Source organism: Gorilla gorilla, chromosome 18 (assembly GCF_029281585.2).
Source record: "Gorilla gorilla gorilla isolate KB3781 chromosome 18, NHGRI_mGorGor1-v2.1_pri, whole genome shotgun sequence".
NCBI classification, from domain to species: Eukaryota; Metazoa; Chordata; class Mammalia; order Primates; family Hominidae; genus Gorilla; species Gorilla gorilla.
Window position 1 is genome coordinate 28,369,147 of NC_073242.2, and position 14,263 is coordinate 28,383,409.

General features: G+C 56.4%; 1 protein-coding gene across 1 annotated transcript in view; it reads right to left on the reverse strand.

The window, feature by feature from the left end:
* Positions 1-1,122: 1,122 nt before the first annotated feature.
* Positions 1,123-14,263, reverse strand: part of LOC115932781 (titin-like) — a 136,791-nt gene continuing 123,650 nt past the window's right edge. Inside the window, 3 exon segments of the mRNA XM_063699572.1 lie at positions 1,123-9,874; positions 11,235-11,270; positions 11,380-11,440. Of these exon segments, the coding sequence (XP_063555642.1) occupies positions 1,259-9,874; positions 11,235-11,270; positions 11,380-11,440 (8,713 nt within the window). The 3' untranslated portion in view covers positions 1,123-1,258.

Sequence of the window (14,263 nt, forward strand, 5' to 3'; positions counted from 1 at the left end):
CCTGGCAAGAGGAGGGCCAAGAGAGAGCTCCACCCACCTGCTGTCCTGCCCATGTGACATCCGCAGGTGCTGCCATGGCCATGACTGTTGTTACACTCGAGCTGAGGAGGCCGGCTGCAGCCCCAAGACAGAGTGCTACTCCTGGCAGTGCGTCAACCAGAGCGTCCTGTGTGGTGAGTCCCCAGCAGCACCATGCCACCCACCCCGAGTATCCCCTGGGCACCCTGGCATAGCCAGATGACTTCCGTGCCCCTGTTGCAATAACCACTGCTTCCAAGTCTCTATAGACCACCCCTTGGGTATAGCTAATGTAAGTGATATTTATTTTATTTATTTTTTGAGTCAGAGTCTCGCTCTGTCACCCAGGCTAGAGTGTGCTGATGTGATCTTGGCTCACTACAACCTCTGCCTCCTGGGTTCAAGCGATTCTCATGCCTCAGCCTCCCAAGTGGCTAGGACTACAGGCATGCACCATCACGCCCAGCTAATTTTTGTATTTTTTTCAGTAGAGGTGGGGTTTCACAAAGTTGGCCGGGCTGGTCTCAAACTCCCCACCTCAAGTGCTCTGCCCGCCTCGGCCTCCCAAAGTGCTGGGATTACAGGCATGAGCCGTGGTGTCTGGCCCTAATGTGAGTGATCTTTAACACTGAGCACTTGAAAAAGAAAACCCTGAAGAAACCTAATTATTTGATGTCTGGACGACAAGGAAGAAGATAGAAATGGCATCAGACAATAAACAGTGTAAGTGTTTATCAGAAAGGGGCTGGTGGTCGGGACAAGTAGGAGGATCGCTTGAGTCCAGGAGTGCATCTCTACACAAAAGTTAAAGGATTTTTTAACATTGGCCAGGCGTGGTGGCACACATCTGTGATCCCAGCTACTTGGGAGGCTGAGGCAGGAGGATTGCTTGAAGCCCAGGAGGTTGAGGCTGCAGTGAGCTGTGATCAAGCCACTGCACTCCAGCCTGGGTGACACAGCAAAATCGTCTCAAAAAATAATAATAATATTTTACATAACCAACCACTTCTAAAGATTAAAACAACCCCCATGATTAAAAACCTCAGGTCCCTCAAGCAATCATACCAGATATCGAAACAAAGCAATAACATAAGGACTGCAGTATTTATTTTATTTTTATATTATTTATTTATTCTTTGTTTTTGGAGTGTCGGTTTTGTTTTGTTTTTTGATTTTTTTATTTTGTTCTACTCAGTTTTATTCTTATTGCTCAGGCTTGAGTGCAATGGCCTGTTCTCAGCTAATTCAACCTCCGCCTCTTGGGTTCGGGTAATGATGGTTCCATGTCGGCGGCCTGCGGCCTCTTGCGTTTGCGTGGCAGTTCCATGTCACCGACCCTCCGCCTCTTGGGTTCGGGTAATGATGGTTCCACGTCGGCGGCCCTCGGCCTCTTGGGTTTGCGTGGCAGTTCCACGTCACCTACCCTCCGCCTCTTGGGTTCGGGTGATGATGGTTCAATGTCAGCTGCCCTCCGCCTCTTGGGTTTGCGAGGCGGTTCCGCGTCAGCGGCGCTCCGCCTCTCGGGTTTCGGCGACGGCTGCGCGTCAGCAGTGGCGCTCCGCCTCTCGGGTTTCGGCGACGGCTGCGCATCAGCGGCGCTCCGCCTCTCGGGTTTCGGCGACAGCTGCGCGTCAGCGGCGCTCCGCCTCTCGGGTTTCGATGATGGCTGCGTGTCAGCGGCGCTCCGCCTCTCGGGTTCCGGTGGTGATTCCAGGTCAGCGGCGCTCCGCCTCTCGGGTTTCGGCGACGGCTGCGCATCAGCGGCGCTCCGCCCCTCGGGTTTCGGCGACGGCTGCGCCTCAGCGGCGCTCCGCCCCTCGGGTTTCGGCGACGGCTGCGCGTCAGCGGCGCTCCGCCTCTCGGGTTCCGGTGGTGATTCCAGGTCAGCGGCGCTCCGCCTCTCGGGTTTCGGCGACGGCTGCGCATCAGCGGCGCTCCGCCTCTCGGGTTTCGGCGACAGCTGCGCGTCAGCGGCGCTCCGCCTCTCGGGTTTCGATGATGGCTGCGTGTCAGCGGCGCTCCGCCTCTCGGGTTCCGGTGGTGATTCCAGGTCAGCGGCGCTCCGCCTCTCGGGTTTCGGCGACGGCTGCGCGTCAGCGGCGCTCCGCCTCTCAGGTTTCGGCGACGGCTGCGAGTCAGCGGCGCTCCGCCTCTCGGGTTTCAATGACGGCTGCGCGTCAGCGGCCCTCCGCCTCTCGGGTTTCGGCGACGGCTGCGAGTCAGCGGCGCTCCGCCTCTCGGGTTTCGGTGGTGATTCCAGGTCAGCGGCGCTCCGCCTCTCGGGTTTTGGTGATGGCTGCGTGTCAGCGGCGCTCCGCCTCTCGGGTTTCGGTGGTGATTCCAGGTCAGCGGCGCTCCACCGCTCAGGTTTCGGTGATGGCTGCGTGTCAGCGGCGCTCCGCCTCTCGGGTTTCGGTGGTGATTCCAGGTCAGCGGCGCTCCGCCTCTCGGGTTTCGGCGACAGCTGCGCGTCAACGGCGCTCCGCCTCTCGGGTTTCGGTGATGGCTGCGTGTCAGCGGCGCTCCACCGCTCAGGTTTCGGTGATGGCTGCGTGTCAGCGGCGCTCCGCCTCTCGGGTTTCGGTGGTGATTCCAGGTCAGCGGCGCTCCGCCTCTCGGGTTTCGGCGACGGCTGCGCGTCAGCGGCGCTCCGCCTCTCGGGTTTCGGTGATGCTTGCGCGTCAGCGGCGCTCCGCCTCTCGGGTTTCGGCGACGGCTGCGCGTCAACGGCGCTCCGCCTCTCGGGTTTCGGCGACGGCTGCGCGTCAGCGGTGCTCCGCCTCTCGGGTTTCGGCGACGGCTGCGCCTCAGCGGCGCTCCGCCTCTCGGGTTTCGGTGGTGATTCCAGGTCAGCGGCGCTCCGCCTCTCAGGTATCGGTGATGGCTGCGTGTCAGCGGCGCTCCGCCTCTCAGGTGTCGGTGATGGCTGCGTGTCAGCGGCGCTCCGCCTCTCGGGTTTCGGTGGTGATTCCAGGTCAGCGGCGCTCCGCCCCTCGGGTTTCGGCGACGGCTGCGCGTCAGCGGCGCTCCGCCCCTCGGGTTTCGGCGACGGCTGCGCCTCAGCGGCGCTCCGCCCCTCGGGTTTCAGCGACGGCTGCGCGTCAGCGGCGCTCCGCCCCTCGGGTTTCGGCGACGGCTGCGCCTCAGCGGCGCTCCGCCCCTCGGGTTTCGGCGACGGCTGCGCCTCAGCGGCGCTCCGCCCCTCGGGTTTCGGCGACGGCTGCGCGTCAGCGGCGCTCCGCCTCTCGGGTTTCGGTGGTGATTCCAGGTCAGCGGCGCTCCGCCTCTCAGGTGTCGGTGATGGCTGCGTGTCAGCGGCGCTCCGCCTCTCAGGTGTCGGTGATGGCTGCGTGTCAGCGGCGCTCCGCCCCTCGGGTTTCGGCGACGGCTGCGTGTCAGCGGCGCTCCGCCCCTCGGGTTTCGGCGACGGCTGCGCCTCAGCGGCGCTCCGCCCCTCGGGTTTCGGCGACGGCTGCGCCTTAGCGGCGCTCCACCTCTTGGGTTTGCGTGGGGGTTTGCGTGGCCGTCTCACGTCAGCGACCCTCCGCCTCTTGGGTTTGTGTGGCGGTTCCACGTCAGCGACCCTCCGCCTCTTGGGTTCGGGTGATGATGGTTTCACGTCAGCGGACCTCTGCCTCTTGGGCTTGCGTGGAGGTTCCGCGTCAGTGGCGCTCCGCCTCTCAGGTTTCGGCGACGGCTGCGCCTCAACGGCGCTCCACCTCTTGGGTTTGCGTGGGGGTTTGCGTGGCCGTTGCCTGTCAGCGGCCCACCGCCTCTTGGGTTTGCGTGGGGGTTTGCATGGCGGTTCCACGTCAGCGACCCTCCGCCTCTTGGGTTCGGGTGATGATGGTTCCGCGTCAGCGGCGCTCCGCCTCTTGGGTTTCGGCGACGGCTGCGCGTCAGCGGCCCTCCGCCTCTCGGGTTTCGGTGATGGCTGCGCGTCAGCGGCGCTCCGCCTCTCGGGTTTCGGTGATGGCTGCGCGTCAGCGGCCCTCCGCCTCTCAGGTTTCGGTGATGGTTGCGCGTCAGCGGCCCTCCGCCTCTCGGGTTTCGGTGGTGATTCCAGGTCAGCGGCGCTCCGCCTCTCGGGTTTCGGTGGTGATTCCAGGTCAGCGGCCCTCCGCCTCTCAGGTTTCGGAGACGGCTGCGCGTCAGCGGCGCTCCGCCTCTCGGGTTTCAGTGATGGTTGCGCGTCAGCGGCGCTCCGCCTCTCGGGTTTTGGTGATGGTTGAACGTCAGCGGCGCTCCGCCTCTCGGGTTTCGGTGGTGATTCCAGGTCAGCGGCCCTCCGCCTCTCAGGTTTCAGTGGTGATTCCAGGTCAGCGGCCCTCCGCCTCTCGGGTTTCGGTGGTGATTCCAGGTCAGCGGCCCTCCGCCTCTCAGGTTTCAGCGACGGCTGCACGTCAGCGGCGCTCCGCCTCTCGGGTTTCGGCGACGGCTGCGCGTCAGCGGCGCTCCGCCTCTCGGGTTTCGGTGGTGATTCCAGGTCAGCGGCCCTCCGCCTCTCAGGTTTCGGCGACGGCTGCGCGTCAGTGGCGCTCCGCCTCTCGGTTTTCGGTGATGGTTGCGTGTCAGCAGCGCTCCGCCTCTCGGGTTTCGGTGGTGATTCCAGGTCAGCGGCCCTCCGCCTCTCGGGTTTCGGTGGTGATTCCAGGTCAGCGGCCCTCCGCCTCTCAGGTTTCGGCGACGGCTGCACGTCAGCGGCGCTCCGCCTCTCGGGTTTCGGCGACGGCTGCGCATCAGCGGCGCTCCGCCTCTCGGGTTTCGGTGGTGATTCCAGGTCAGCGGCCCTCCGCCTCTCGGGTTTCCGTGATGGCTGCACATCAGCGGCGCTCCGCGTCTCGGGTTTCAGTGGTGGTTCCACGTCAGTGGCCCTCCGCCTCTCGGGTTTCGGTGGTTTTTCTGCCTCAGCCTCCTGAGTAGCTAAGGGAGGTGTCTTGAGATTATCATCCGCTGAGGGTGGAGCTGAGGGTGGAGGTGAGGGTGGAAGAGGAGTGAGGAGACACTCGAGAGGCATTTCGAGATTATCATCCGCTGAGGGTGGAAGGGGATAGACCAGAAACTCGGCAGGTGTCTTATCCACTGCGGCCCTCCGCCTCTCGGGTTTCCGTGATGGTTGCACGTCAGTGGTCCTCCGCCTCTCGGGTTTCCCTGATGGTTGCAGGTCAGCGGCCCTCCGCCTCTCGGGTTTCCGTGATGGTTGCACGTCAGCGGCCCTCCGCCTCTCGGGTTTCGGTGGTGGTTCCACGTCAGCGGCCCTCTCTCTCTCGGGTTTGGGTGGTTTTTCTGCCTCAGCCTCCTGAGTAGCTAAGGGAGGTGTCTTGAGATTATCATCCGCTGAGGGTGGAGCTGAGGGTGGAGGTGAGGGTGGAAGAGGAGTGAGGAGACACTCGAGAGGCGTTTCGAGATTATCATCCGCTGAGGGTGGAAGGGGATAGACCAGAAACTCGGCAGGTGTCTTATCATCCGCTGAGGGTGGAGCTGGGGATAGACGTGAGGGTGGAAGAGGAGCGAGGAGACACTCCAGAGGTGTTTCGAGATTATCATCCGCTGAGGGTGGAAGAGGATAGACCAGAAACTCGGCAGGTGTCTTATCCACTGCGGCCCTCCGCCTCTCGGGTTTCCGTGATGGTTGCACGTCAGTGGTCCTCCGCCTCTCGGGTTTCCATGATGGTTGCACGTCAGCGGCCCTCCGCCTCTCGGGTTTCCGTGATGGTTGCACGTCAGCGGCCCTCCGCCTCTCGGGTTTCGGTGGTGGTTCCACGTCAGCGGCCCTCTGTCTCTCGGGTTTGGGTGGTTTTTCTGCCTCAGCCTCCTGAGTAGCTAAGGGAGATGTCTTGAGATTATCATCCGCTGAGGGTGGAGGTGAGGGTGGAAGAGGAGTGAGGAGACACTCGAGAGGCGTTTCGAGATTATCATCCGCTGAGGGTGGAAGGGGATAGACCAGAAACTCGGCAGGTGTCTTATCATCCGCTGAGGGTGGAGCTGGGGATAGACGTGAGGGTGGAAGAGGAGCGAGGAGACACTCGAGAGGCGTTTCGAGATTATCATCCGCTGAGGGTGGAAGGGGATAGACCAGAAACTCAGCAGGTGTCTTATCCACTGCGGCCCTCCGCCTCTCGGGTTTCCGTGATGCTTGCACGTCAGTGGTCCTCCGCCTCTCGGGTTTCCCTGATGGTTGCACGTCAGCGGCCCTCCGCCTCTCGGGTTTCCGTGATGGTTGCACGTCAGCGGCCCTCCGCCTCTCGGGTTTCGGTGGTGGTTCCACGTCAGCGGCCCTCTCTCTCTCGGGTTTGGGTGGTTTTTCTGCCTCAGCCTCCTGAGTAGCTAAGGGAGGTGTCTTGAGATTATCATCCGCTGAGGGTGGAGCTGAGGGTGGAGGTGAGGGTGGAAGAGGAGTGAGGAGACACTCGAGAGGCGTTTCGAGATTATCATCCGCTGAGGGTGGAAGGGGATAGACCAGAAACTCGGCAGGTGTCTTATCATCCGCTGAGGGTGGAGCTGGGGATAGACGTGAGGGTGGAAGAGGAGCGAGGAGACACTCAAGAGGTGTTTCGAGATTATCATCCGCTGAGGGTGGAAGAGGATAGACCAGAAACTCGGCAGGTATCTTATCCACTGCGGCCCTCCGCCTCTCGGGTTTCCGTGATGGTTGCACGTCAGTGGTCCTCCGCCTCTCGGGTTTCCATGATGGTTGCACGTCAGCGGCCCTCCGCCTCTCGGGTTTCCGTGATGGTTGCACGTCAGCGGCCCTCCGCCTCTCGGGTTTCGGTGGTGGTTCCACGTCAGCGGCCCTCTGTCTCTCGGGTTTGGGTGGTTTTTCTGCCTCAGCCTCCTGAGTAGCTAAGGGAGGTGTCTTGAGATTATCATCCGCTGAGGGTGGAGCTGAGGGTGGAGGTGAGGGTGGAAGAGGAGTGAGGAGACACTCGAGAGGCGTTTCGAGATTATCATCTGCTGAGGGTGGAAGGGGATAGACCAGAAACTCGGCAGGTGTCTTATCATCCGCTGAGGGTGGAGCTGGGGATAGACGTGAGGGTGGAAGAGGAGCGAGGAGACACTCGAGAGGCGTTTCAAGATTATCATCCGCTGAGGGTGGAAGGGGATAGACCAGAAACTCGGCAGGTGTCTTATCCACTGCGGCCCTCCGCCTCTCGGGTTTCCGTGATGGTTGCACGTCAGCGGCCCTCCGCCTCTCGGGTTTCGGTGGTGGTTCCATGTCAGCGGCCCTCTCTCTCTCGGGTTTGGGTGGTTTTTCTGCCTCAGCCTCCTGAGTAGCTAAGGGAGGTGTCTTGAGATTATCATCCGCTGAGGGTGGAGGTGAGGGTGGAAGAGGAGTGAGGAGACACTCGAGAGGCATTTCGAGATTATCATCCGCTGAGGGTGGAAGGGGATAGACCAGAAACTCGGCAGGTGTCTTATCCACTGCGGCCCTCCGCCTCTCGGGTTTCCGTGATGGTTGCACGTCAGTGGTCCTCCGCCTCTCGGGTTTCCCTGATGGTTGCACGTCAGCGGCCCTCCGCCTCTCGGGTTTCCGTGATGGTTGCACGTCAGCGGCCCTCCGCCTCTCGGGTTTCGGTGGTGGTTCCATGTCAGCGGCCCTCTCTCTCTCGGGTTTGGGTGGTTTTTCTGCCTCAGCCTCCTGAGTAGCTAAGGGAGGTGTCTTGAGATTATCATCCGCTGAGGGTGGAGGTGAGGGTGGAAGAGGAGTGAGGAGACACTCGAGAGGCATTTCGAGATTATCATCCGCTGAGGGTGGAAGGGGATAGACCAGAAACTCGGCAGGTGTCTTATCCACTGCGGCCCTCCGCCTCTCGGGTTTCCGTGATGGTTGCACGTCAGTGGTCCTCCGCCTCTCGGGTTTCCCTGATGGTTGCACGTCAGCGGCCCTCCGCCTCTCGGGTTTCCGTGATGGTTGCACGTCAGCGGCCCTCCGCCTCTCGGGTTTCGGTGGTGGTTCCACGTCAGCGGCCCTCTCTCTCTCGGGTTTGGGTGGTTTTTCTGCCTCAGCCTCCTGAGTAGCTAAGGGAGGTGTCTTGAGATTATCATCCGCTGAGGGTGGAGGTGAGGGTGGAAGAGGAGTGAGGAGACACTCGAGAGGCATTTCGAGATTATCATCCGCTGAGGGTGGAAGGGGATAGACCAGAAACTCGGCAGGTGTCTTATCCACTGCGGCCCTCCGCCTCTCGGGTTTCCGTGATGGTTGCACGTCAGTGGTCCTCCGCCTCTCGGGTTTCCCTGATGGTTGCACGTCAGCGGCCCTCCGCCTCTCGGGTTTCCGTGATGGTTGCACGTCAGCGGCCCTCCACCTCTCGGGTTTCGGTGGTGGTTCCACGTCAGCGGCCCTCTCTCTCTCGGGTTTGGGTGGTTTTTCTGCCTCAGCCTCCTGAGTAGCTAAGGGAGGTGTCTTGAGATTATCATCCGCTGAGGGTGGAGGTGAGGGTGGAAGAGGAGTGAGGAGACACTCGAGAGGCATTTCGAGATTATCATCCGCTGAGGGTGGAAGGGGATAGACCAGAAACTCGGCAGGTGTCTTATCCACTGCGGCCCTCCGCCTCTCGGGTTTCCGTGATGGTTGCACGTCAGTGGTCCTCCGCCTCTCGGGTTTCCATGATGGTTGCACGTCAGCGGCCCTCCGCCTCTCAGGTTTCCGTGATGGTTGCACGTTAGCGGCCCTCCGCCTCTCGGGTTTCGGTGGTGGTTCCACGTCAGCGGCCCTCTGTCTCTCGGGTTTGGGTGGTTTTTCTGCCTCAGCCTCCTGAGTAGCTAAGGGAGGTGTCTTGAGATTATCATCCGCTGAGGGTGGAGCTGAGGGTGGAGGTGAGGGTGGAAGAGGAGTGAGGAGACACTCGAGAGGCGTTTCGAGATTATCATCCGCTGAGGGTGGAAGGGGATAGACCAGAAACTCGGCAGGTGTCTTATCATCCGCTGAGGGTGGAGCTGGGGATAGACGTGAGGGTGGAAGAGGAGCGAGGAGACACTCGAGAGGCGTTTCGAGATTATCATCCGCTGAGGGTGGAAGGGGATAGACCAGAAACTCGGCAGGTGTCTTATCCACTGCGGCCCTCCGCCTCTCGGGTTTCCGTGATGCTTGCACGTCAGTGGTCCTCCGCCTCTCGGGTTTCCCTGATGGTTGCACGTCAGCGGCCCTCCGCCTCTCGGGTTTCCGTGATGGTTGCACGTCAGCGGCCCTCCGCCTCTCGGGTTTCGGTGGTGGTTCCACGTCAGCGGCCCTCTGTCTCTCGGGTTTGGGTGGTTTTTCTGCCTCAGCCTCCTGAGTAGCTAAGGGAGGTGTCTTGAGATTATCATCCGCTGAGGGTGGAGGTGAGGGTGGAAGAGGAGTGAGGAGACACTCGAGAGGCATTTCGAGATTATCATCCGCTGAGGGTGGAAGGGGATAGACCAGAAACTCGGCAGGTGTCTTATCCACTGCGGCCCTCCGCCTCTCGGGTTTCCGTGATGGTTGCACGTCAGCGGCCCTCCGCCTCTCGGGTTTCGGTGGTGGTTCCACGTCAGCGGCCCTCTCTCTCTCGGGTTTGGGTGGTTTTTCTGCCTCAGCCTCCTGAGTAGCTAAGGGAGGTGTCTTGAGATTATCATCTGCTGAGGGTGGAGCTGAGGGTGGAAGAGGAGTGAGGAAACACTCGGGAGGCGTCGTGAGATTATCATCCGCTGAGGGTGGAAGGGGATAGACCAGACATTCGGCATGTGTCTTGAGGCTCAGGGAGTTATCAGTTATAGAATGTTGTTGAGTTGGAGGAGGTGGCTGGTGGCCCATCCTGTTTTTTAAAGTTTCAGCTGTGAGGTAGGGCCAGTGGGGCAATCCTGAAGAATGACGATGCTGCGCTGCCGCCATTCTGACCTGTAGGGACAAAGGAGGGAATGTTTTCACACATATCCGTTTGATGGACAAAATTACCGCCACCAACACAGTCTGCACCTTCTGTTGCTGGTGATAGATTTTTGCACCTTTCCATCCTCCGGGTTTCAAAATAGCAGTATCAGTGTCATAATATCACCCTTCCACTGAGTACTGCCGACAGCTGGGGGGTAAAGAAAAGTCATTGGGACACACTGTTGTCTCCACATGCCACTCTGTCTGTCTGCAAATGTAGGCAGGCTGGGGTCCTGCCCCAGGGAAGACAGAGTCATAACAGAGTAATAAAGAAGCATGTTTGAGACACAGGAGTGTCTATGTCTATCCTCATTACTCCCTCACAGCCATCACCAGAGCATGTTTCTTGCACCAGGTCAACAGACAGTAAGAGACAGTAAGAGAGGCATGAAAAGCCCATTGTCCACACATGTTGCAGCTTCTTTTTGGAGAATGTTTTCCAGGCCTTTTATGTTCTGTCTCTGATTCTCAGAACTCTGCAAGGTCAGTGTGACCACCCTGCTCCAAATCTAAGAGAACAGAGGTTTCCAGAGGAAGGAGAAATTGTGCCCAGGGTCACACAGCTTGCAAGAGGCAGAGTGGAAGTTGATTCCAGCTCTGCCTGCAGGACCCTCTCATTTCCCCTCTGTTTCCCTTCTTGACAAAGGATCTTCTTCACTCTGGAGGTGCCACCCATGAGAACAAAGAGCTCTGGAGAGATGTGGATTCCTGAAGAGCTGCAGGGGAACTGGGAGAGGGTTTTCTGACAGAACAATCTTATCTCAAGAAGTCAGTTAGGCATGGCTATAATATTTCTTTTCACTCCCAGGTAATACCAAATTGTAAGTGCACTAGGACATGAAGAATACTTTTGTCCATGGAAAAATGAGGTGGGAATTCTAAACAAAGCAAGTTTTAAAACTGTGTTTCACTTCAAGTGTACAAGTCCCATCACGTGTAATCATAGGACTCGGCAGCTTTTGAAGGTACAGAGGCCACACAAGAACCAGCTTAGCTGAGCATCATTTAAGGCATTCATTTGGAATTGTCCCTGTGGGTAATAAGTTACATTCACTCTTCACTAATTTACAGTCAGGGCCCATTTGCTATTACAAATACGGGACCTCTGACACTTAGAATATTAGATCAGGGGCCCCACTGGGTGGGGATGAAAGTGTTTTTGCACAACATGGTTACCAACAGGGATGGGACTGTGATGCTTGTAGGCAGCCTTTCTCTCTGCCATCTCCCTCTGCAGGGCTTGAGCACAGAGCTGTAGGGAGAAAAATGTATCCATGTCCTGACCTGGCAGACTATGTCCAAAAGCAAGGAAAACAAGCAAACTTACCCAGTTGCAAAGAGGCTTTCTTGCAGAAGGGGGGATCTGAAAAAGCCAACACATGAGAAATTGAATGTTGAGAGAGTCTAAGGGCCGTGGCATCATCTGCATCAGCACTGAACTATCCTGCAACTGCGGGGAGGAAGCTCCTTACTTTGCGTTTGTGGTAGTCCTCTGCCCGCCGCCGCAACTCTTGCGCACGTTGAAACATTTTCCTATGGATTACAATCACTTTCATCAGATAAAGCACCACTTTCAGGATGATTTTAAATAATCTGCCATGTTTCTCTTATCCTCACAACTGTACCCTTACACAATCTATCTATACCTAGAAAACGTATTTCAGATGGCTATAAGAGTACAGTCTGAGCCGGTCACGGTGGCTGACGCCTGTAATCCCAGCACTCTGGGAGGGCGAGGCGGATGGATCATGAGGTCAGGAGATTGAGACCATTGTGGCTAATATGGTGAAACCCCTTCTCTACTAAAAATACAAAAAATTAGCCAGGCGTGGTGGCAGGCACCTGTAATCCCAGCTACTCGGGAGGCTGAGGCAGGGGAATCACTTGAACCTGGGAGGCGGAGGTTGCAGTGAGCCAAGATCACGTCATTGCACTCCAGCCTGGGTGACACAGTGAGACTCCATCTCAGAAAAACAAAAACAAAAACAAAAAAAAACTGTACAGTCTGATCCAAACTGTTGCTATATTGATTCCTCCTCTTGCTTACTGCCTGCTGACTTCTGAGATGATAGTTTCCTTCCCCATCCTCAGTATATCCCTAATTCATCCTTCATTGAGCATCTTTTATCATAAAGCTGTATTGTCTTTGTATTAACATCCTTACCGTGTTTCACAGGGCAGAAACAGCTGGGCTTATAAACAGGCATAGTCCTTTTGAAGGATGTGGTTGATCCTACAACAACACACTTTCCTAAGGATGACAACAACTCACCCCACCCCTAGAATGGCTGGTATGAACCGAGTTTCCACACAGTCTAGCTGGCAATGGGGTCAGGAGACGTTTTGCTACTTCACATCTTTTGGTCACTGGTAAATATTAAGGTACTTTGTTTTCTGTTTTGTGAACTCTCTCTCTCTCTCACGATGTCTTCTGACCATTTGTTTCTATTTCTGCATTTACTGGGTCTAAACATTGTACAAAGGTTAAAAACAACACTCCAATGGGCGTTTCCCAGGAGGGTGGGGTTCAGTTTCTGAACTCACTTGTAGGTGTGTATTTCTTTCATATCCAATTTCCCATTTTCCTCTGCCTCTGATACCTACCTCTCCTTTTCTGCATGCTCACATTCTTTCATGCTTAGTTTCCTCAGATTAGAAGGGAGAGAAATGCACACACATGATCCACCAGCCCGTGTGGGATTCCCTCTGCCCTTCTGGCATCTGAAGGCTGTGATTCAAAGATCCCCCCTGCAACCTTTCCACAAATGAACCAACTGATTCTCACAACCGAAGGGAGAATTGACACCTCCCATTCAGGGACAAAAAAAAGTCACACTCTGGCCTGCTGGCAAGTCACCTGTCATTTCCAGCTCATCTTCATAGTTCCATAGTTAGTCCTATTCTTTAGTAAATATAAAGACTATTAAAAGCTTCTATGAGGTACACTATGTGTGTTTCTGGGGTCAGTCTTGTGCTTGACACAGCGAAAGCTCATTTCAGTTCTGTGTGAAAAACCAGACCTCACCAATTCATCACAACTAACTCCATCGGAAGCAGAGGATTGCTCCTCATCTGACTCCTCCTGTGTGAGACCTGATTCTCAGTCAGAGGCTGATGCCGGAACTCAGACCATCAGCCAAAGAGAGATCCTTCCAGAATATGGTGTCATTAACCCCGCAGTTCACTACTGCACTTTGCCATGATTCACGACTGGAACTCTTGTCATCGACTTTAAAGATCCTGGTTGAGAGAAAAGGCAATCTGAAGGCTGGGCACATCTATTGAATTACAAATGATTGGAATGGCTCCTAAGTCAGGGTGTTATGTCCTGAAAATAGGTGACAATGGCAAACCATCCACCCTGGTGTTGACTGACTTTAACAAGGTTCAGTTCACAGAGATTGAGGGCAGAAAAAGGAAACGGCCTAAAATGGGAAAGTTTGCTGTGTTGCCCTCACACCACTTGATTCATGGTCCTGATCCTAAGGATCTCACCTGATACTTGGTTTCATAGGAAGGATGTGTAAAATTCCCAGAACGCTAGGAAACAGGGACGAAAACACTTCAAAGAGAAAGTTAATGAACTTGTTTCTGACCACAGGGCATCCTTCAGCACATGCTGTCTGGAGTGGCCTCAAACAACGAGTGTGTGGTGAGGTGCTGAGAATGCAATGGGAGCAGAGTCCTGTCCCCACGCTAAAGAAGCTCACAGTTTAATGCAAATGAGAAGCCAGTGAGGACATCACTACTCCTGCTGTGCACTTGGGAACTAGAAACATAAAACCTGACTCTGGAGGGAAGCTAAGGAAGCATTCTACTCTTGAGTTGACGTAAGTGCATCTGAAGCTTCTGATCTCCGATGAGAACAATGGGGGACACCAAACAGAATATAAAACCCATGATTGAATACATCAAATTGCTAACACGGCAGTAAACAGACATGAGGTGAAGATGGAGAAGAAGGAAACCCAGGATGAAAGTCAGCCTCGCATATGGAACCCATGTCCCTGAGTTTCATTGCTGAATTCCAGAAGGAACTACTGAGATGCAAAGAAGCACAGCAGCTTTTGCACACATGCATGGGATTAGAAGGAAAACAAGTAGATTGAGGGTCTGCCAATGAAAGCGACCCATACTGAAGTCCACTGGCTCTGGTTGAGACCCAGAAGAGTCATGCATCAGAATAGAGGTGGACAGGAAATACCCTGGCCTTTGTAGGGACTGAGCCTGCACCGGCGACCTCAATTGCAGCCTGTATGGAGGACCCCTGACCATCCCCCAGAAGTAGACTCCCATCTCTTCCGCAGCAAGATAACATGCTACTAGGCCTCAATTCATTGCTAAATATTTCTTAAC